Here is an 18,785-nt window from a genome sequence, read left to right on the forward strand (position 1 = left end):
TCAACCATATCAACGATGCCCACTCCAGCCGACCAGGTAACCAGCACCACTGATGGCGCCATCTCAACCACATCAACGATGCCCACTCCAGCTGACCAGGTAACTAGCACCAGCTATGGCACCATCTCAACCACATCAATGATGCCCACTCCAGCCGATCAGGTAACTAGCACCAGCGATGGCGCCATCTCAACCACATCAACGATGCCCACTCCAGCTGACCAGGTAACTAGCACCAGCTATGGCACCATCTCAACCACGTCAATGATGCCCACTCCAGCCGATCAGGTAACTAGCACCAGCGATGGCACCATCTCAACCACATCAATGATGCCCACTCCAGCCGACCAAGTAACCAGCACCAGCGATGGCGCCATCTCAACCACATCAATGATGCCCACTCCAGCCGACCAGGTAACCAGCACCAGCGATGGCGCCATCTCAACCACATCAACGATGCCCACTCCAGCCGACCAGGTTACTAGCACCAGCTATGGCGCCATCTCAACCACATCAATGATGCCCACTCCAGCCGACCAGGTAACCAGCACCAGCGATGGCGCCATCTCAACCACCACGACGGCCGCCGACACCACCTTGACCCCTGAGGTTCCTACCTCAGCCAAAGCCCTTTCCCCAGCTAATGCCCCTTCACTGTCCCGGATTCCGTGAAGCTTATCCACGCCACTTGCCGGTAGCCTGCACCGGCCATGGAAGTGGATATTAACCAGCGGACAGTCTACCCGACCCGTGGGAGAGATAAGCACCGCAGGGTCTCCGTCCTTCATCGTGTATCCCTGCGACCTGGCCGATACTTCCCCCCGTCGCTGTGACACGGCTCAACGTGCCAGGGCAGACTGCTATACTCGAAAAGGGACTGACTATGACCCCAGGACCCCACAGTACTATGCCTGCCCGGCTTCAAACCCCGGGAAGCCGTACTGCAACTCACCAGGCCAGTACTATTGTTCCTCCTGGGGTTGTGAAACCCTGGCCACTAACTGGCAGACACAGGAACCCGACCGATATTTGCAGATGAAAAGACACACTGATGGCCAGAATCTCAACCTCCTCCTGACTTTGGCCCCTGCATCCTGAATGCCCTCATCAGCTTCAGGAAGGGCCGCCTGAATACCATTCAGGTGCTAGTTCTTCAGCGCCAGTGCCAGGCGTTTCCCCTGAGCCCTAGAGGAAAAGGGTGCCCCAGGGAGGGTGGCCAGGCCGACCCTGCCCACAAGCCACAGACCTGTGTGTACTCCAGATAAGGCCCCTGCAAGCCGTGGTGCGAATGCCAGATCAGACTTGTACACAAGCCACCCAGCGCCGGGGCACCAGGCCCCCTCAGTGATAAACACCTTTGCTCCACGCCTGCTGGGAACTACATAAAGACTGTTGCACACCCAGCCAGGGGGAGACCTCCTTCCGGTCCCTCCCCCCCGTGGGAACGTGTGTAGCCAAATAAAGCTCTGCTCTCTGTGTGCCTTACGTCGTCTGTCTGGTGTCCTCGGGCTCACCCCAAAACGGACCCATAACAGAGCCCACAGACTGTTTTCTCCATTTTGGTCTCGTGAGTAATAGGGACGGATCTCTTTCTTTGCCTCAGCCTAAGCAGAGTGACATCCGATTTCCTTCTCTCCCCTTCCCCTCTCTCTCTCTCTAATACTTTCCTCCTCCTGTTTGTAATTAAAACACCAAAAAAAAAAAGGTTGGCAGCTGACGTGAGTTTTCATTTAAGAATTACATGGCTGAATTCCTTGGCAACCTTAAATTAATATATATATATATCAGTCTTTTTAAGTGATTTTGATATCACACTTGGAACCGACACACAGTATTGATTCCAAGAAGGAAGGAAAAGTTTAAAAAAAAAAGAGGGGTGACTGGATGGCTCAGTGGATTGAGAACCATGCCTAGAGACAGGAGGTCCTGGCTTCAGATCTAGTCTCTGACCACTTCCTAGCTTTGTGACCCTGAGCAAGTCACTTGACCCCCATTGCCTAGCCTTTACCAGTCTTCTGCTCTAGAACTGATACATAGTATTGATTCTAAGATGGAAGATAAGGATTTTTTTTTTCCAAAAAGACATAATGGAAAGATCTGAGTTCTAAACCTGGCTCAGCTATTGGTCAGTTCTGCGACTTTGAGAGAGTTCCTGGACCTCTGGCAGCCTCAGTTTTCTGTCCAGTCAGGGAGTTGAACTTGATGGTCTCTGAGATCCCTTCCAGATTCAACATGGCGGCATTCAGATGGTTTGTCCCAGTGAAAAAGGTTTCTTCTGCTGACCAGACGTTTCTTGTCTCTCTCCCCTCAGTGCAGTGATCGATCATGTCTCAGGAGCAGCAGTTCCACGTGAAGACCCCCCTCAGGGACAGCATGGCCCTGTCCAAGGTGGTGGGCCCCACTGTTTACCTCAAGATGGAGACCGCCCAGCCCTCGGGGTCTTTTAAGATCCGGGGCATCGGACACCTGTGCAAGACGGTGAGAAGCAGCGGGCGAGGGGACAGGCAAGAGCCTGAGAGGGCAGCAGCGGGCATTGCCTCAGACCCTTTGGAGAGAGAGGGAGGTTCTGGGCCTCCAGAGGAGGGAGGAGGCCCACAAAGGGTCATGTGCTCAAAGTGCCCCACTACAGATTAGTGCCAAGATCAGTCTGATGATCCTGGGGCTCATTTCAGAAGACAGATGTTGAAAATGGTCATTACACCTGATTGGGAAAACAAAACATCCTTGAATAAAAAATGGAAAAGAAGAACAGGGGGTGTCCAAGCGGGGAAGACCTCAGAGCGGGGAGAGCAGTGGAGAAGTTTAGAATGGGCAATGGCCAGCGGGGCGCTTAGAGCACCAGAGATGGAAAGTCCTTGAGAAGCCAGCGTGCCTCCATGTTAGGGGTTTTCTCATCCAACCCCCGACCTGAAATCCTGATGGGCATCCAAATATGTATTTACCTGTTTGCCTAGAGCCAACCCTCCCTGGAATGGAGCTCTGAGCTGGCTTCTAGCCTCCTCTGTGACCTCTAAAGATTACCCAGAGATTTTTCTTGAGGCTGGACGTCCACACCTGATCTGGTGACTTACCTTTGGGGTCACTCTCCCTTTCTCCTTCCCTTATTCTCCTCCGTCCACCAAAAGTCCTTGGACAGGGAATTTTTGTCTGAGGCCCTGTTGAATAAAATAAAATAAACCTGAACTCTGTCAGGAGGGCCTGGGTTCAAATCCTAACCCAACTACTTTTTTTTCCCTTTTTTTAAACCCATACCTTCCCTCTTAGATCAATACTATGTATTGGTTCTAAGGCAGAAGAACAATAAGGACTGGGTAGTGGGGGTTAAGTGACTTGCCCAGGGTCACATGGCCAGGATGTGTCCACCAATCTCTGGACCTGGCTTTCAATCCACTGAGCTGCCTAGCTGTTGTCCACACAGCTGGGATTTGGGGAAATTCTTCTGTTTGGGCCCAAATTTTCTTCCTCTGAAAAAAATGAAGCAGGATCTCTCGAGTCTCTTCAAGTTCTAAAACCCATCACGGTTGGTAACTGGGCAGAGGAATCATATTGCCAGGCAGAGAGACATGAGAGGACATGCCAGATAAGGAAGAGGAAAGTACCTGAGTTGGGAATTGAAAGGTGGAGAGCTGAGCTGAGCCAGGGCAGGAGATACATGAAGAGAGATGGGTAGAGCCAAGGCCAGGATGGGAAGAAGCCCTCAGTACTTTCCCATCCCAGGATTCCAGATTTAGACCTGGACACCAAGCCTCCCTCACCCCACTTTGTTTTACATATGAGGGAACCAAGGCTCCAAAAGAGACAATGACTTGCCCAGGGTCACAGAACTATTAAGTGCCAGTGGTCGGTTTTGAACTCAGGTCCTATGACTCTAAATACAGTTCTTTCCAATATTCCATGATGTCTCCTCCCAGCCCTGACCCACCTCCCTTTCTCCTTTTCTCCACAGTGGGCTGAGAGGGGCTGTGAGCATTTCGTTTGTTCCTCAGGTAAGTTTCCCCTTGGGGCAGGGTTCCAAGGTCCATATCCACTGAATAAACCCCAAATTTCAAGACTTCATGGGAGTGCAGCCAAGTGGCTCAGTGGAAAGAGAGCTTATGCCTGCATAGAAGAGGTCCTGGGTTCAAATCTGGCCTCAGACACTTCCTAGCTGTGTGACTCTGGGCAAGTCACTTAACCCCCTTTCTTTGCCTAGCCCTTAGCACACTTCTGCATTAGATGGAAGGTAAGAATTAAAAACTTTCTTTAAAGAATCAATACTAAGTAACAGTTTTCCAAGTCACTTAACCCCCATTGCCTTTCCCTTACCACTCTTCTGCCATGGAGGCAAGATACACAGTATTAATTCTAAGATGGAATATAAGGCTTAAAAAAAAAACAGAAAGACAAAGATTAGGCAATGGGGGTTAAGTGACTTGCCCCGGGACACACAACTAGGAAACATCTGAGGCCAGATTTGAACCCAGGACCTCCCATCTCAAGGCCTGGCTCTCAATCCACTGAGTCACCCAGCTGCCTCAAAGGTTGGATTCCTTTAAAGTAAGAGGCTTATTAAGATCATGTTCAAGGATGTCCTTCTTGGGGTTGGAATTCTCAACCCAATTCTCAGGTGGTTATTGGAATGACTGAGGATGTGCCATTCAGGAAGGGAAAGAGGACAACCCCAGAAGCAGCAAAAGCCAATGAGGTGGTTAGAGGGTCATTTTCCCCTAAAGTCGGCCACAGGCCAACCTAGATCTACCATAGACCATCCTGGGGTCTTTCTGCAATGATGCTTATCTTCCTCCATCTACCCACAGCAGGTAATGCTGGCATGGCCGCAGCCTATGCTGCCAGGAAGCTGAACATCCCTGCCACCATCGTTGTGCCTAATACTACGCCCTCCCTCACCATCAACAAGCTCAAGGATGAGGGTGCTACCGTCAAGGTTGGAGGTGAGGTAAGTGCCGGAGAGGTGGACATATACATGTTGGGGGTGTAACAGATAAGAAGTAGGCTGGAACAAGGTTATAAAGAGCTTTAAGCCAAACAAAGAAGTTTCTATTTTATTCTGGAGGTGATAGGGAGTCATTGGAGTTTCTTGAGCAAGGGAGTGATGAAGTCAAAACTACATTTTAGGAATATCCTGTTTGGCAATAACATGGAGGATAGATTGAAGAATAAAACTAGTTGGGGGAGGAGAATGTGAGGTCTGGGAGCCAGATAGGACCCTACAAAAATGGTTCAACTCATTGGATCAGGAAGAAAAGAACTTCCTTCACCTGTGTGCCTTGGCTATCCCCAGACATTGGACGAGGCAATCAAACTGGCAAAAGCCCTTTCCAAGAACAATCCAGGCTGGATCTTTGTGCCCCCCTTCGATGACCCCCTCATCTGGTAGGTACTGCTCAAGTTGAACTCAATGACCGTCTCTAGGCTAATGATTCTCCAATATACTTATCTAGCCCTAAACTATGGTCTCACCTCTCCAACTGCCAGGAAGAAAAATAAATATGCAGTAGACCTCTTAAACTCACATGTCCAAAGCAGAATTCAATATCTTTTCCCCTGAACCCTCCCCCTCTTACTTCCCCTATTAAGGTAGAGGCACCAGCCTCCTTTTAGCCCCTTAAGCTCCCAACCCAGGAATTATCCTGGACTCCTCAATATCTCTCACACCCATACCAATATGGCGCCAAGACTTGACAATTCTACCTTCAACTCGAATATGCCCCTTTCCCTCTCCTCTGACACTGCCACCCTTCTGGTCCAGACCCCCAAATCCCATTACTTCTGTGGGAGGAGGGATGGGGGGTGTCTATGCCTCAAGTCTCTCCTCACTGCAATCCATCCTCCATTCCATCCCCTTCTTCAGGCACAGATCTGATTGCATTCTACCTCTCACAATGCTACTGACTGTGCCCATATCTGGAAGCCTCTCTTTCACCTTCCTCCTCTTGTTAAATTCCTACTTATCCTTTGAACCCCAACCTCCTCCTGAAAGAGGCTCTGGATTATCCTAGTCAGTAATACTTTTCCCTTGTACCTCATAGAGCCCTTGGCATTGATTCTAAAACAGCCCAATATGCCCCCAAGAACCTCAATTGCGAAGGCCTCTGAAAAACCATCGAGTCCAGTCATTACATATTATAGATGTGCTCGGGCTCCGAAGAAGAGATAGATTGGGGGCAGAGACAATATAACATAGTGGAGAAGACCCAAGTTCAAATCCTGCCTTAGATATGTAGCAGCTATATGTTCCTAGAAAGTTCACTTCCCCTACCTCTAGATACAGATGATAATAGTTGGTCCTTACCAAGTGCTTTACAAACTTTATATAATTTTTCTCCTCTGGGAGAAAACAACTCTGGGAGGTGGGTGCTATTCTTTTTCCCAATTTTACAGATGAGCAAACTGAGGCAGACAGAGGATTCAAAGACTTGGCCATGATCAGACAGCTAATCAATGTCTGAGGCTGGATTTGAACTCAGGTCTTCCTGACTCCAGGTCAAGTACTCTAGCCACCACATTACCCAACTGTCTCTAAGTATTACAGATTCAAGTTAAAGAACAAGATCAAAATTTTCCAACATGGTAGCTTCAGTTGTTTTGGTTTTTGTTTTGTTTTTTTAATCTGTAAAATGGGAACGATGGACTTGCTTACATTCCAATGTGGGGGATCGAATAAGATCACTTTTATAAAGTGTTTTGGCAACTTCAAAGAATTCCATAAGTTTACATTATTATTCATTTCACTTTCTATGAATGGTCATATGATCATAAGATGGAAGGGACACTGACACCAATGAGTCCAACCCTCTCATTTTATGCACATGGGAAATCTTGAGCCTTGTTCAATGACTTATCCAGGGTCACACAGGTAATTAAGCATCAGTTAGAGGCTGGCCTTGAACCCAGGGTCTCTGAGTCCATTCAGGATTTTTTTTCTCCATCATACCAAAAGTCAATCAACCAGCACTTATTAAACACCAGCTACAAACCAGTTACTCTGCTCAGCTCTGGGGATACAAAGAAAAGCAGACAAACAAAAAATACTTAATCCCTATCCTCAAGGAGCTCGTAGTCAAAAAAGGACAAAACATGCAAACAACTACGTTCAAAGAGACAGAATAACGTGGGAAAAGGCTGAGAGGGTGCTAAGATTAAGGGGAATGGTAAAAAAAAGGCAGGTCTGTAGCTGGGACTTGAAGGAAGCCAGGGAAGGCACAAGGCAAAGATGACAAAGGAAAGCATGCCAGGGTTGTGGCACAGCTAGGGTAAATGTTTGGAGGTGAGAGGTGCACCTCATGGGGCTATAGGAAATGAAGGACAACTTTAGGATGGGTGTACATTTGCCCTTTAAAATTCAAATTCTATGTACATATCTATTCTGGAAATCTATTTGTACAGAAAACTGCTATCATATTGCTTCCCTTCTCTAAAGGCTGGAGGAGGGAGAGAATTTGGAACTCAAATTAAAAAAAAAAGATAATGTTAACAATAAATAATAAATTTTTGAAAGGAAGAATGTTAAAATAGGTAAATTCATTTTAAAAGCACTTCAAAAGCAAGTGATTTGGGGGAAAGATAACATTTTTTAAATTAATTTTTACATAATTTTTAAAGCAACAAGCATTTCTTTTTCCTCCTTTCCAATCACCTTAACCCCAGTGAAAAGGGGGAAAAAGCAACTTTGTTTTTAATCCTTACCTTCTGTCTGAGAATCATACTAATAATCATGCTATTACTACTAATAAGAAGAAAATGAAGAAAAAGAAAGAAGAAGATCATGATGATGAAGAAGAGTATCCTTTTCAAGCCAGAAGAGTGGTAAGGGCTAAACAAATGGGGTTAAGTGACTTGCTCAAGGTCTCACAGCTAAGAAGTGTCTAAGGTCACATTTGAACCCAGAATCTCCCATCTCTTGATCTGGTGCTCTATTCATTGAGCCACCTAGGTGCCCCTAAAACATCATCCTTTTTAACAAATATTCACAAAGAAGAAAAACAAATACCCACATTAATCATGTCCAAAAAATGAAAACTGGGGTCAGCTGGGTAGCTCAGTGAATTGAGAGCCAGGTCTAGAGACAGGAGGTCCTAGGTTCAAATCTGACCTCAGACACTTCCTAGCTGGGTGACCCTGGGTAAGTCACTTAACCCTCATTGCCTAGCCCTTCCCACTCTTCTGCCTTGGAACCAATACATAGTATTGATTCCAAGATGGAAGGTGAGGGATTAAATAAACAAATGTGTGACCCTGGGCAAGTCACTTAACCCTCATTGCCTAGCCCTTACCACTCTTCTGCCTTGGAACCAATACATACTATTGATTCCAAGATGGAAGGTGAGGGTGTAAAAAAAAATGAAAACCATTCTAACAATGGAGGGTGTCCAAAAGTGAACTGGGCTGTCATGGGAGGTAGTAAGTTGTCCATTCTTACAAGTGTTCAAGTGAAGGCTGGCCATCCACTTGCCAGGGAACAGTAACTCATGCCTCCGGTACAGCCTGAACTAGATGTCCTGAAGACCCTCCCAGCTCTGTAATAATGGTATTCTCTGATTCCCAACCTCCAGGGAAGGCCATACCACCATAGTGAAGGAGCTGAAAGAGGACCTTCCTGGCAAGCCGGGTGCCATTGCCCTGTCAGTGGGTGGCGGGGGCCTCCTGTGTGGCGTGGTGCAGGGCTTGGTCGAGGTGGGCTGGAAGGATGTACCTGTCATCGCAATGGAAACCCAAGGGGCCCACAGTTTGAATTCAGCCCTCAAAGCTGGCAAACTGGTCACGCTTCCCAAGATTACCAGCTAAGGGGGAGAAGGAGAAGGAAAAGAGCCCTTATTAACCATCTACTATGCGCCAGGTACTGTGCTAAGCCCTTTACCATTATTATTTCTTCCATCTGATTCCCATAACCACTCTTCAAGGTTGGGGCAATTATGGTCCCCATTTTACAGTTGAGGAAACTAGGACAAACAGGGGATCAGAAGACTGGTTGGATTTGAACTGTGGTCTTTCTGACTCTAGACCCTGCGTTCTATCCACTTAGCTACCTAGTGATAGAAAGTGGCTCCAGAATCCCAGGTCAAGCGTCCAGGGGCTTAAACTCTAACCCTAGAAAGGGGGCAAGCAGTTCCCCTGGTATAAACTTCACTGCCCTCTAGGGACCCTCTAGACAAGTGCCCCCAGAGCTGGGAGGCATCTCGTCAATCCAGACAAATCCCATCATTCTGTGAGTTTGGAAACAGGTCCAATAAAATTAAAGAACTTGGCCAAGCAAGGAGCAGAGCCAGGATTCGAACCCAGGTGTTCCGACAGGGCTTGCTCTTCATCCTGAAAAGGCACAGTAGAGCAAAAGCCAGCCTCAGATGGAGAAAGAATTGGATGGCTGCTCAATGTCTGCCCTCCTCCATTCCTATGGATGCCACCTTCTCCAGGGAGCCTTCCCCAGTCCTTCTGAATGCCTTTGCCTTCCTTCTGGGAATCATTTCCTCTTTGTCCCCTGCCTAGTTTGTTTTGTGTGCATTTGTTTGCCTCTTGTCTCTCTCCTGATAGATAATAAATTCCTCAAGGACAGGGATTGTGGGATTGGCCTCCCTTTGGATCCACAAGAAGCTTAACAAATGTTTGCTTGTTTTTTTAAACCTTTACCTTCCATCTTGGAATCAACACTGTGTATTGGTTCTAAGGCAGAAGACTGGTAAGGGCTAGGCAATGGGGGTGAAGTGACTTGTCCAGGGTCACCCAGCTGGGAAGTGTCTGAGGCCAGATTTGAACCTAGGACCTCCCAGTCTCTAAGTCTGGCTCGTAGTCCACTGACCCACCTAGCTGCCCCCCAAATATCTGTTAATTCATTGACAACCTCTCAGTGATGTCTAGGCAGCTCTCCAAGGTTGCCTATTCCAAGGAAATCCCAGATTCAGTGCCTAGCTAATATCTCTGCCCCTACAAAAATAGGGACCATTGACTCAGTTTCCTCCTCCCTCCAAGATGCCCAGGACTCTTGGTACTTAAGGCTTGTTGCTTAGTCCCTAACCACAAGAGGACTCTTGAGTGCTGCCCTCTCTACTTCCCTCCAAACCCTTGGAATTCAGAGCAAGACAGGAATGATGAAGTCTTACCGCTTGGTTCCCACTCCTAGTGTCTTTAGAACAGAATTGTGGGGGCAACTAGGTAGCACAGTAGATAGAAAACTAGAGTCAAGAGGACCTGGGTTCAAGACTGGCCTCAGACACTTCCTAGCTGTGTGACCCTAGACAAGTCGTTTACTCCCATTTACTCAGTCCTTGCCCTTCTGAGACTGAGATAGAAAGTAAGGATTTTGTGGATGGGAAAGTGGGAAGAAGCATAGAATCATGGATAAATCAATAGACCTGCAGTCAGGAAGACCTAGATTCAAATATTGCCTCTGGCACTTGCTCTCTCTTCACTGGAGTCTCAATTTTCTGTCTACAAAATGGGGGTGACCTTGCAGGGTTGCTGCAATTCCCTGAGATGATGTATGTAAAATGCTGGATAGGGCTCGTTTTCTGGAGGAGATCTGTGATTTCATCAGTCTGAGGAACTCCCAGAAATGGACACACCCTTCACAAATGCAGGTTGACATCTCTGTAAAGGCATCAGAGATTTACACACAGTCAAAGATGGGACTGGAACTGAGGTCTTCTCCACTCTCCATCAACCCATGGCCCTGCAGAGTATAAATTCGCTGATTCTCTTGACTTCTCTCTATCTCTCCTAGTGTGGCTAAAGCCCTTGGGGTGAACACTGTTGGAGCTCAGACTCTGAAGCTCTCCCAGGAACACCCTGTCTTCTCTGAAGTGATCACAGACCAAGAAGCAGTCAGTGCTCTGGAGAAGTTCGTAGGTGAGTTATTAGTTATAATCTCCTGTGATGAGGGGAACAGTAGGATTGGAACAGTGCAAAGACCTTCCCTCCAAGCAGGGGTGTGCTAGTAAATATTTAACAAGCAGATCTCCAGAAAAAAGGAGGCACAGTTTGGAGTGCGAAACATGCCCATGATCCTGCCCTTGGCTTCCTTGGAGTCCTACCTTCTACAGTAAGCCCTTCTATAGTAAACCCTCTTCGTTCCAGCACCTTCCTTCTGTTCAGTATTTTCTATTTATCTAGCATATAGCTCACTTTATATATATATATATATACTTGTATCCCCAGTTAGATTGTAAGCTCCCTGAGGGCAGGGATTGTCTTTTGTCTCTTTTTGTATCCCCAGCTATAGCTTTGTGCCTGACCCATGGGAGGCTCTTAATCAATATTTATTGACTGACTGATTATAGACAGTAGTATGACGGAAGAGATCACATCAAAGATTCAACTATCAGCTTTAGAGTCTCCCCCATTAGAATAGAAGCTCCTTAAAATGTTTTAGACTCGTACACACATAAAATCTGTATCTGATCACCTGCCATCTCGGAGTGGGGAGAGGAAGGAAGGAGGGAGGGTGAGAATCTGGCTCAAACTTTTTTTAAAGCTAAAAAACTGGTTTTTTCACATAACTGAGAAAAGATAAAATATCCAAAAAAGAGAGTCAAGTAGAAGCTCCTTGAGGGCAAGGATGGCTTCCATTTTTTGCCATTCTTTTTGTCTTTAGCAACTGCAGATAAATGCTTGTTGACTGACTGGTTTTAGCAGCCAGAGCTGAGGAGGTCAGTGTCCACCAGGTCCAGTTGGTTCAGCCCCTAACCTTGGCTTTCTTTGGCTCCCTACAGATGATGAGAAGGTGCTGGTGGAGCCAGCCTGTGGGGCAGCCCTGGCTGCAATCTACAGCAAAGTAGTACAAAAGCTCCAGGCTGAAGGGAAGCTCCCTGCCAAGCTGAGCAGTGTGGTGGTCATCGTGTGTGGTGGGAGCAACATCAGCTTGGATCAGCTGCAAGAGCTCAAAAGGCAGCTGGGAATGAAGACCGGCTGAGCCCACTCCTGCAGACCTCCTCCGGGACCCCTGCCAAGCACCCCTTTTTGGGACTGGACTTTTATCCAGTGCCTTATTCTGTTATTATTATCGTTCTTCTTCTTCTTCTTCTTCTTCTATTGTGGTTGTTAGAGGGGACATCTATGTGGGGGTCTGGGCTAGGGAGATGGCCTCCAGCCTCTTGGGACCCCCTGACTTTACAGGGGGTACGGGGACACTCTGGCCCTCTCCTGGGACTCCTCCTACTTAGCCCCACTGGAATCCAGCCCTTCCACCAGCCCACATTAACTTGGGAAGCCCAGAGATAAAAGATGAGCTGGGTGGGAGGCGAGTGGCTCAGATAGGTGAGGGGGCTTTCATGTGGGGTCCTTGTCTCTGATTCAGATTAAAAAGAGGGGCTTCAGGGTTGGAAAGATCAAGTTTGGACAGGGGGGTGAGGAGCATTGGGTTTCTCTTGTTTCTGCCAGGGTTCTTAAAGCACTTTGACCCCAGGAAGGAATTTCCCAAATCAGTGGTAGATGCCGAGGCAAGTGCCCCCCCTCACTCTAGCTGGGTCTCACCATCCCAAAGGGGGCAGCTGCAGGCTATAGGAGATCTCACTTCCTGCAGGGGACAGCGTTGGCCAGCAGGAGACACTGTGGCGCTACATACCAATGGGATAAGAAGCATTGGCTGAAGGATGCCACACTCAAGCTAAGGATTGTGGGAAACTCTCAGTGGGGCTTGCTACTCAAGTTGAATAAACATTAACCATAATAGAGACCTGACATCCCAGTCAGGAAGACCTGGTTTCAAATCCCGACTGACCTCTGCTGCCTAAATGAATTTCAGGGAAGGTGCACACTTGTATTGGCCATTGAAATACCAATGGAATCACAGGACCAGTCTCTATTCCCCTACCCTCTATATAGTCTTGCTGATAAAGGTTTAAAAAAACAACCCAATAATCCTGCCTTGGAGGTTACCTTTTATTGCAGATATTAACACCCATTTCTTTAGTGTTTGAAGGTTTACAAAGCACTTTCCTCCAAACCCCTCTGGGAGGCATGGAATGCCAATTAATACATCCCAAAAGAAACTAAGGAAAAGAGGGAAACAATGTATTAAGCGCCTACTATGTGCCAGGCATTGGAGTGCTCTTTACAAATATTATCATCTCATTTGATCCTCACAACAATCCTGGGAGTTAGATTTATTATCTTTTACAACTGAGGAAACTGAGGCAGGCAGAACAGCAGGGTCCCATAAGTACATCTGAGGTGGGATTCAAACTGGAGTCTTCCATACTCTGGACCAAATGCTCTATCCACTGTGCCACCTAGCTGCCTACTACATGCACAGAAAAAGCCACTCCACATCCACTTCTTTTCCCTGTATCGTGAAGATGCCACCAGCACTGATAAGACTGGAACCCACCACCACCACCTCCGGTCCATTCATTGCCAAGTCTTGGATCCTCACAGAGCCAGACTCTCATCTCCTCTGCCTCATATTACTGCAATAACCTGCTGTCTGCTCTCCCCACGCCAACATGCTTCCCTCAGGAGCCAGGGATGTTCCCAACTCCCCAATCTGATCATGCCACTCCCCAACTCAGTTCTGGGGGCTCCTGTTGCCTCTAGGGTTGAATGTAAACTCCTCTGGCTTGGAAAGTCCTTTACAAAAGGTCCTCCAGCTCCCTTTGCAGTCTTCTGGCTCTTCCTCCCAGATAGAATGCCATTTCCCACCTCCATGCCTTTGCATTGTCTGTCCCATATGCCCAGCATCGCCCACTCCCTTCAAGACTCAGTTCAAGCTGATACCCCAAGTTATTAATGCCCCACTTCCCAAAGCCTTAGCTTTCTTTTTGTATGCTGATACACACACGCGCGCACACACACACACACACACACACACACACACACACAGTATAACGTCATATTCATATGCCACAATTTGCTCAGCTATTCCCCAGTGAAGGTCCCATCCTATTCTGAGACTCTGATTCTGTAATGAAAATTATTCTTTTTGTGACTTATGGAAGGAATCTCATTGCTTTACAAACACATAATGGAGGAGGCAGCTAGGTGGTTCAGTGGATTGAGAGCCAGATCCATAGATGAGAGATCCTGGTTTCAAATCTGGCTGTGTGACCCTAGGCAAGTCATTTTGCCCCTGTTGCCTAACCCCTACCACTCTTTCTGCCTTGTGTGAATTTCAAAAGTACTCCACCCTATTCAGACCATTCTTTAGAAGATCGGATTTAGCTATTTCCTGATCAATAACCATAGAGATACTTGGAATAACAGAATCAGGTCTTGGAAACTACAATCTCCACCCTTCTCAGGGTAACAAGATTAGGAAGGGCTGCAGCAAAACTCAAGATTTAAGTATTTGAGAATATGACCTTCAACAAACATGTGCAAAGGGGACAGACCTCTGGGCGGTCCTAGGTCAAGCTAGAGCCACCATTGGCACATGTGAGACACAGGAAGTGAGGTAGAGAACAGCTGCTCAGGAGTTCTCGGGACTTCCTGGGAGGAGGGGAGAGGTTGTTGGAGTCTGGTTCTTGGAGTTGAAGGAGCCTGTAGAAGATGGCCAAGCCGACTCCTGCCCAAAAGCCACAGACCTGTGTGTATTTCAGATAAGGCCCCTTGCAAGCTGAAGTGTGTATCCTAGATAAGACCTTGTATACAACCCACCCAATGGGCGGGCCCCTGCGCCCGCCGGTGCACCAGGCCCCTTGAGTGATAAACACCTTTGCTTCAAGCCTGCTGTGAACTATACAGAGTGTTGCGACCCAGCCAGGGGGAGAGAGACCACTCTTTCTGGTCCCTCCCCCACGTGTGAACATGTGTAGCTTAATAAAGCCCTGCTCTCTGTGTGCCTTACATCGTCTGTTTTGTTTCCTCTGGCTCACCCAAAAACGGACCCGTAACATATGGGGGCTCGTCCTCTTGGGAATACGCCCTAGGAAAGAGCAGATGGAGAGTGGAAGCCACCCTGAGTGAGCCTGGGAACTCGATTGACTGAAATTCTGGAACCGGTGTCTGAAGGTGAGGCTTACCTATGTGACTGGATGTGTGTCTGCTGCGTGACTGGGTACCTTGACGGCAAGGGAAATGGCCCATGCTGTGCATATGGGTAGCAGGGTGTCCACCTGGCCAGGGCTTATACGGCCCACCTATGCCTAAGCACCGTGGTCCACCTCTGGCAAGAGGTGTATACCTAACCTGTGAGGGGGTGGTTGACGCTGGCTGTTTTCTTTGACCTGTTTCTGTGCGTGGGCCCGAAATTATCACAGTTTAGTTCCCCCGAGAGGAGGCTGGCTGAGATATTGGGGAAGCGAGTGGCTATACTTTTTCCCTACCCCTCCTCCCTTCCCCCCTTCCTGTTCAGGTTAGGTTCCGACCAAATTTAGCTGTGTCACGGGTTCCAGTCCCGTGAGTTGCGAGTTGCTTCCTTTGCTCCCTGGCCAAAGGATCTTGGGGGTACAGAGGTTCGAGTCCTCTTGAGTTGCCCCCCTGCTGGTCAGGAGCATGCAGGGAAGCCTCCTGGAACTACAGGTTCAAGTCCTGTAGGGCGCAGGTTCGAGTCCTGCGGGCAGAAAAGTGCTGAAACAGCCGAAATAGAAAGAGGTTCAAATCCTCTGGAGAAACTGTGGGATTGTGAGATTGGACACCGAGGGCTGACTAAGGGATGCCTTACTCGGTCCTGGGTGGATGAGGGACCTCTGGCCTGGCTGGCCCTGGCCTTTTGGGTCTCCCCGTTCCCTTCGAAAGGCTCAACTGGAGGTTGCTCCCCACAGAAATTTTTTGACACCACACGGTCTCTTCTTCTTGATCCTTCTTTCCTCTGTCACTATTCTCTCTATCCTCTTGGCCACTCTACCACAGGAGAAATGGGTAACTCTCCTAGCTACCCTATTGACCCGGTTCTCCGACACTTTGGGGATTTCAAGTCCCAAGCAGTGGACCTAGGGCTAGAGATACTGAAGGGAAAACTCCAAACCTTTTGCAATGCCGAATGGCCCACCTTTGGAGTTGTGTGACAAGGAAATCACTTTAAAATACTGATATATATTAATTTAAGGTCACCAAGGAATTCAGCTATGTAATTCCTAAATGAAAACTCAAGTCAGCAGTCAACCTTTTATGGAGTTTAATTACAAACAGGAGGAAGAATGGTATTAGAGAGAGAGAGAGAGAGAGAGAGAGAGAGAGAGAGAGAGAGAGAGAGAGAGAGAAAGAGAGAGAGAGAGAGAGAGGGTGGGGGGAGAGAAGGGAATAGGGCTTAAATACCCCTTCTGTTTAGGCTGGGCGAAAAGGCCCTAGCCCTTAGATAGCTGAGGCAAAGAAAAGAGATCAGTCCCTGTCACTCACGTGACCAAAATGGAGAAACAGTCTCAGGGGCCTCCACCTCCAGCTTCCTTCAGAGCAAGCTTCTCAGAGCACAACCTCTCAGAGCAAAACCTCTCCAACCACCCCCCAGTCCTCAGCCCCTGCTATCTTTAAGGAAACCATCCAAGTTCCCTCCCCTCAGTTCTCACATCTACCAATCACTGTCCATGTCTTCCCTGTGCCAATGGTGGCTCTAGCTTAACCCAGGACCGCCCAGAGGTCTGTGGCTTTGCACATGTCTGTTGAAGGTCATATTCTCAAATAATTAAATCTTGATCCCTTGCTGCAGCCCTTCCTAAATCCTGTTACCCTGAGCAGGGTGGAGATTGGAAGTTCCAAGACCTGGTTCGGTCATTCCAAGTATCTCTATTGTATCAATTCTAAAATCAATCATGACTCAAAGAACTTCCTGTTCTATGCTTAAGCATAGGTCAAAGCCCTTTCCATTGTTCAGCAAAAGGTTTCTGTCCTAAAGTAATCTTAAGTAGGGAGGAGAAGGAACCTCCCATGCCAATGGGGTTCACATTCCAATAGACTATCAGTAAGAAATTTTCCAAGTATGAAATTTCCCAGTGGTGAAATTTCCAACATTTATAAGTCTAAGAAATTTTAAGGTTTACAATCCCCCCTGATGATCATTGGGAGACTAGTCTCCCAATGCTTTGGCGGAAGATTTGAAACCTTTCCGCCAGCTACACCCCACTGTGACTCTCTTGCAGTATGTAGACGACTTGCTGATCGCCTCTCCTACGGAGGAATCCTGCAAGGAGGCTACAAGGGACCTCTTGCTCTGTCTCGAGGCCGCCGGCTACTGTGTCAGTGCCAAGAAAGCACACATAGGCCGCCGAGAGGTCACCTTCCTTGGCTATCGCCTGCACGATGGCCTCCGCTGGCTTACCCCAGACATGACCCAGGCCATCCTTTCCATCCCTACCCCTTCTTCACCTCGGCAGGTACGGGAATTCTTGGGATCTATGAGATACTGTCACCTTTGGGTGCCCAACTTTGCAGAGACAGCAAAACCCCTCTATGGTGCCGCCCGGGAAACCTTGAACTGGGTTTGGAGGGAGGACATGGAAATAGCCTTCCAGGACCTCCAAAAGGCTATGCTGCAAGAGCCGGCCTTAGCCCTTCCTGACCCAGAGAAACCCTATCAGCTGTTCATTGCTGAACGTCAGGGGGTAGCAAAAGGGGTCCTCACTCAGAACCTGGGACCCTGGGACCGGCCGGTGGCCTACCTTTCCAAACAGCTCGACCCTGTCTTGGCAGGATGGCCTTCCTATCTCCGCATCATCGCAGCAGTGGCCCTCCTGGTCAAGGATGCTGACAAACTCACACATAGCCAGCCGCTTCTCATTGCCACCTCGCACACCTTTGAGAGTGTCCTCCGTCAATCTCCGGTGCACTGGTTGTACCCCTCTCGGCTGACCCACTACCAGTCACTCCTCCTGAATGAGGCTCGGCTGTCCTTCTGGGTAATGTCCACCCTGAATCCCGCCACGCTTCTCCCCACCGGGGATGATGACACCGAGACGCACTCCTGCCAAGAGATCCTTGTGGAGTCGATATCTGCACACCCGGACCTCAAGGACGTCCCTCTGGCTAATCCAGACCTCATCCTCTTCACCGATGGCAGCAGCTTCATGTCCCCACAAGGTAGGAGAGCCAGAGCTGCAGTAGTAGATCATACTGGCCAGATCATCTGGGACGCCTCCCTCCCTGAGGGGACGTCAGCACAGAAAGCTGAACTGCTTGCCTTGGCAGCAGCCTTGTGGGCAGCAAAGGACAAGCGGGTCACCATATATACAGACAGTCACTATACCTTCGCGACCCTGCATGTACATGCACCGATATACCGAGAAAGGGGGTTTGTCACTTCAGCTGGGAAGTCGGTGGCCCACCTTGAGGACATCCAAGATCTCCTCACAGCTGTCTGGGAGCCCCTTGCCGTCGCCGTTGTCCACACTCCTGGACACCAAAGTGCCCTGTCCCTCCCCGCCATGGGGAACCGCTGGGCAGACAAGGAGGCTAAGGCAGCGGCAACGCGGGATCGGGCCCAGACACTAGTGCTGCCCATCCAGGCCGACCTGCCCATCCAGGCTGACCCAGAGTCACTAGGCCCCCCATCTCTCATCCCAAACCCCCCACCAGACCCTCCACAATATTCAGACAGTGACCACCGATGGATAGAAGGGAAGGAAGGACGGCCTGTTGGATCTTTCTTCCAGGACCCTGCTGGTAACTTACTTTTACCCAGAATCGCTGGCCAACTTTTGACCACCCACTTCCACCATCTCACGCACCTGGGCGCTAACAAACTCCAAGAACTACTCCGGAAAGGACAGATTGCTTCCAAGGCTCTCGGGCCTTTCTAACAGAATTGGTCGACAAGTGCACCGCCTGCCAGCTGACCCGGCCGGCAAACCCGGATTCACACTCCGGGACCCGCCTCCGCGGCACCCGACCCTGTGAACACCGGGAACTCGATTTCACTGAAGTACGGC

General features: G+C 48.7%; 1 protein-coding gene across 2 annotated transcripts in view; it reads left to right on the forward strand.

Annotated features, from left to right (window-relative positions):
* Window positions 1–12,009, forward strand: part of LOC100028456 (L-serine dehydratase/L-threonine deaminase) — a 46,695-nt gene extending 34,686 nt beyond the window's left edge. The window contains exons 1-8 of one of the 2 annotated variants that reach the window (XM_056821698.1): window positions 1,453–1,567; window positions 2,312–2,478; window positions 3,947–3,986; window positions 4,797–4,936; window positions 5,282–5,373; window positions 8,553–8,778; window positions 10,713–10,839; window positions 11,703–12,009. In XM_056821698.1, coding sequence (XP_056677676.1) covers window positions 2,326–2,478; window positions 3,947–3,986; window positions 4,797–4,936; window positions 5,282–5,373; window positions 8,553–8,778; window positions 10,713–10,839; window positions 11,703–11,902 — 978 coding nt within the window. In that variant the 5' untranslated portion in view covers window positions 1,453–1,567; window positions 2,312–2,325 and the 3' untranslated portion in view covers window positions 11,903–12,009. Of the gene's footprint in view, window positions 1–1,452; window positions 1,568–2,311; window positions 2,479–3,946; window positions 3,987–4,796; window positions 4,937–5,281; window positions 5,374–8,552; window positions 8,779–10,712; window positions 10,840–11,702 lie in introns of those variants that run through there. The other variant, XM_056821699.1, reaches the window with a different exon arrangement.
* Window positions 12,010–18,785: the final 6,776 nt, after the last annotated feature.

Source organism: Monodelphis domestica, chromosome 3, assembly GCF_027887165.1.
Source record: "Monodelphis domestica isolate mMonDom1 chromosome 3, mMonDom1.pri, whole genome shotgun sequence".
In the NCBI taxonomy this organism is placed as follows: Eukaryota; Metazoa; Chordata; class Mammalia; order Didelphimorphia; family Didelphidae; genus Monodelphis; species Monodelphis domestica.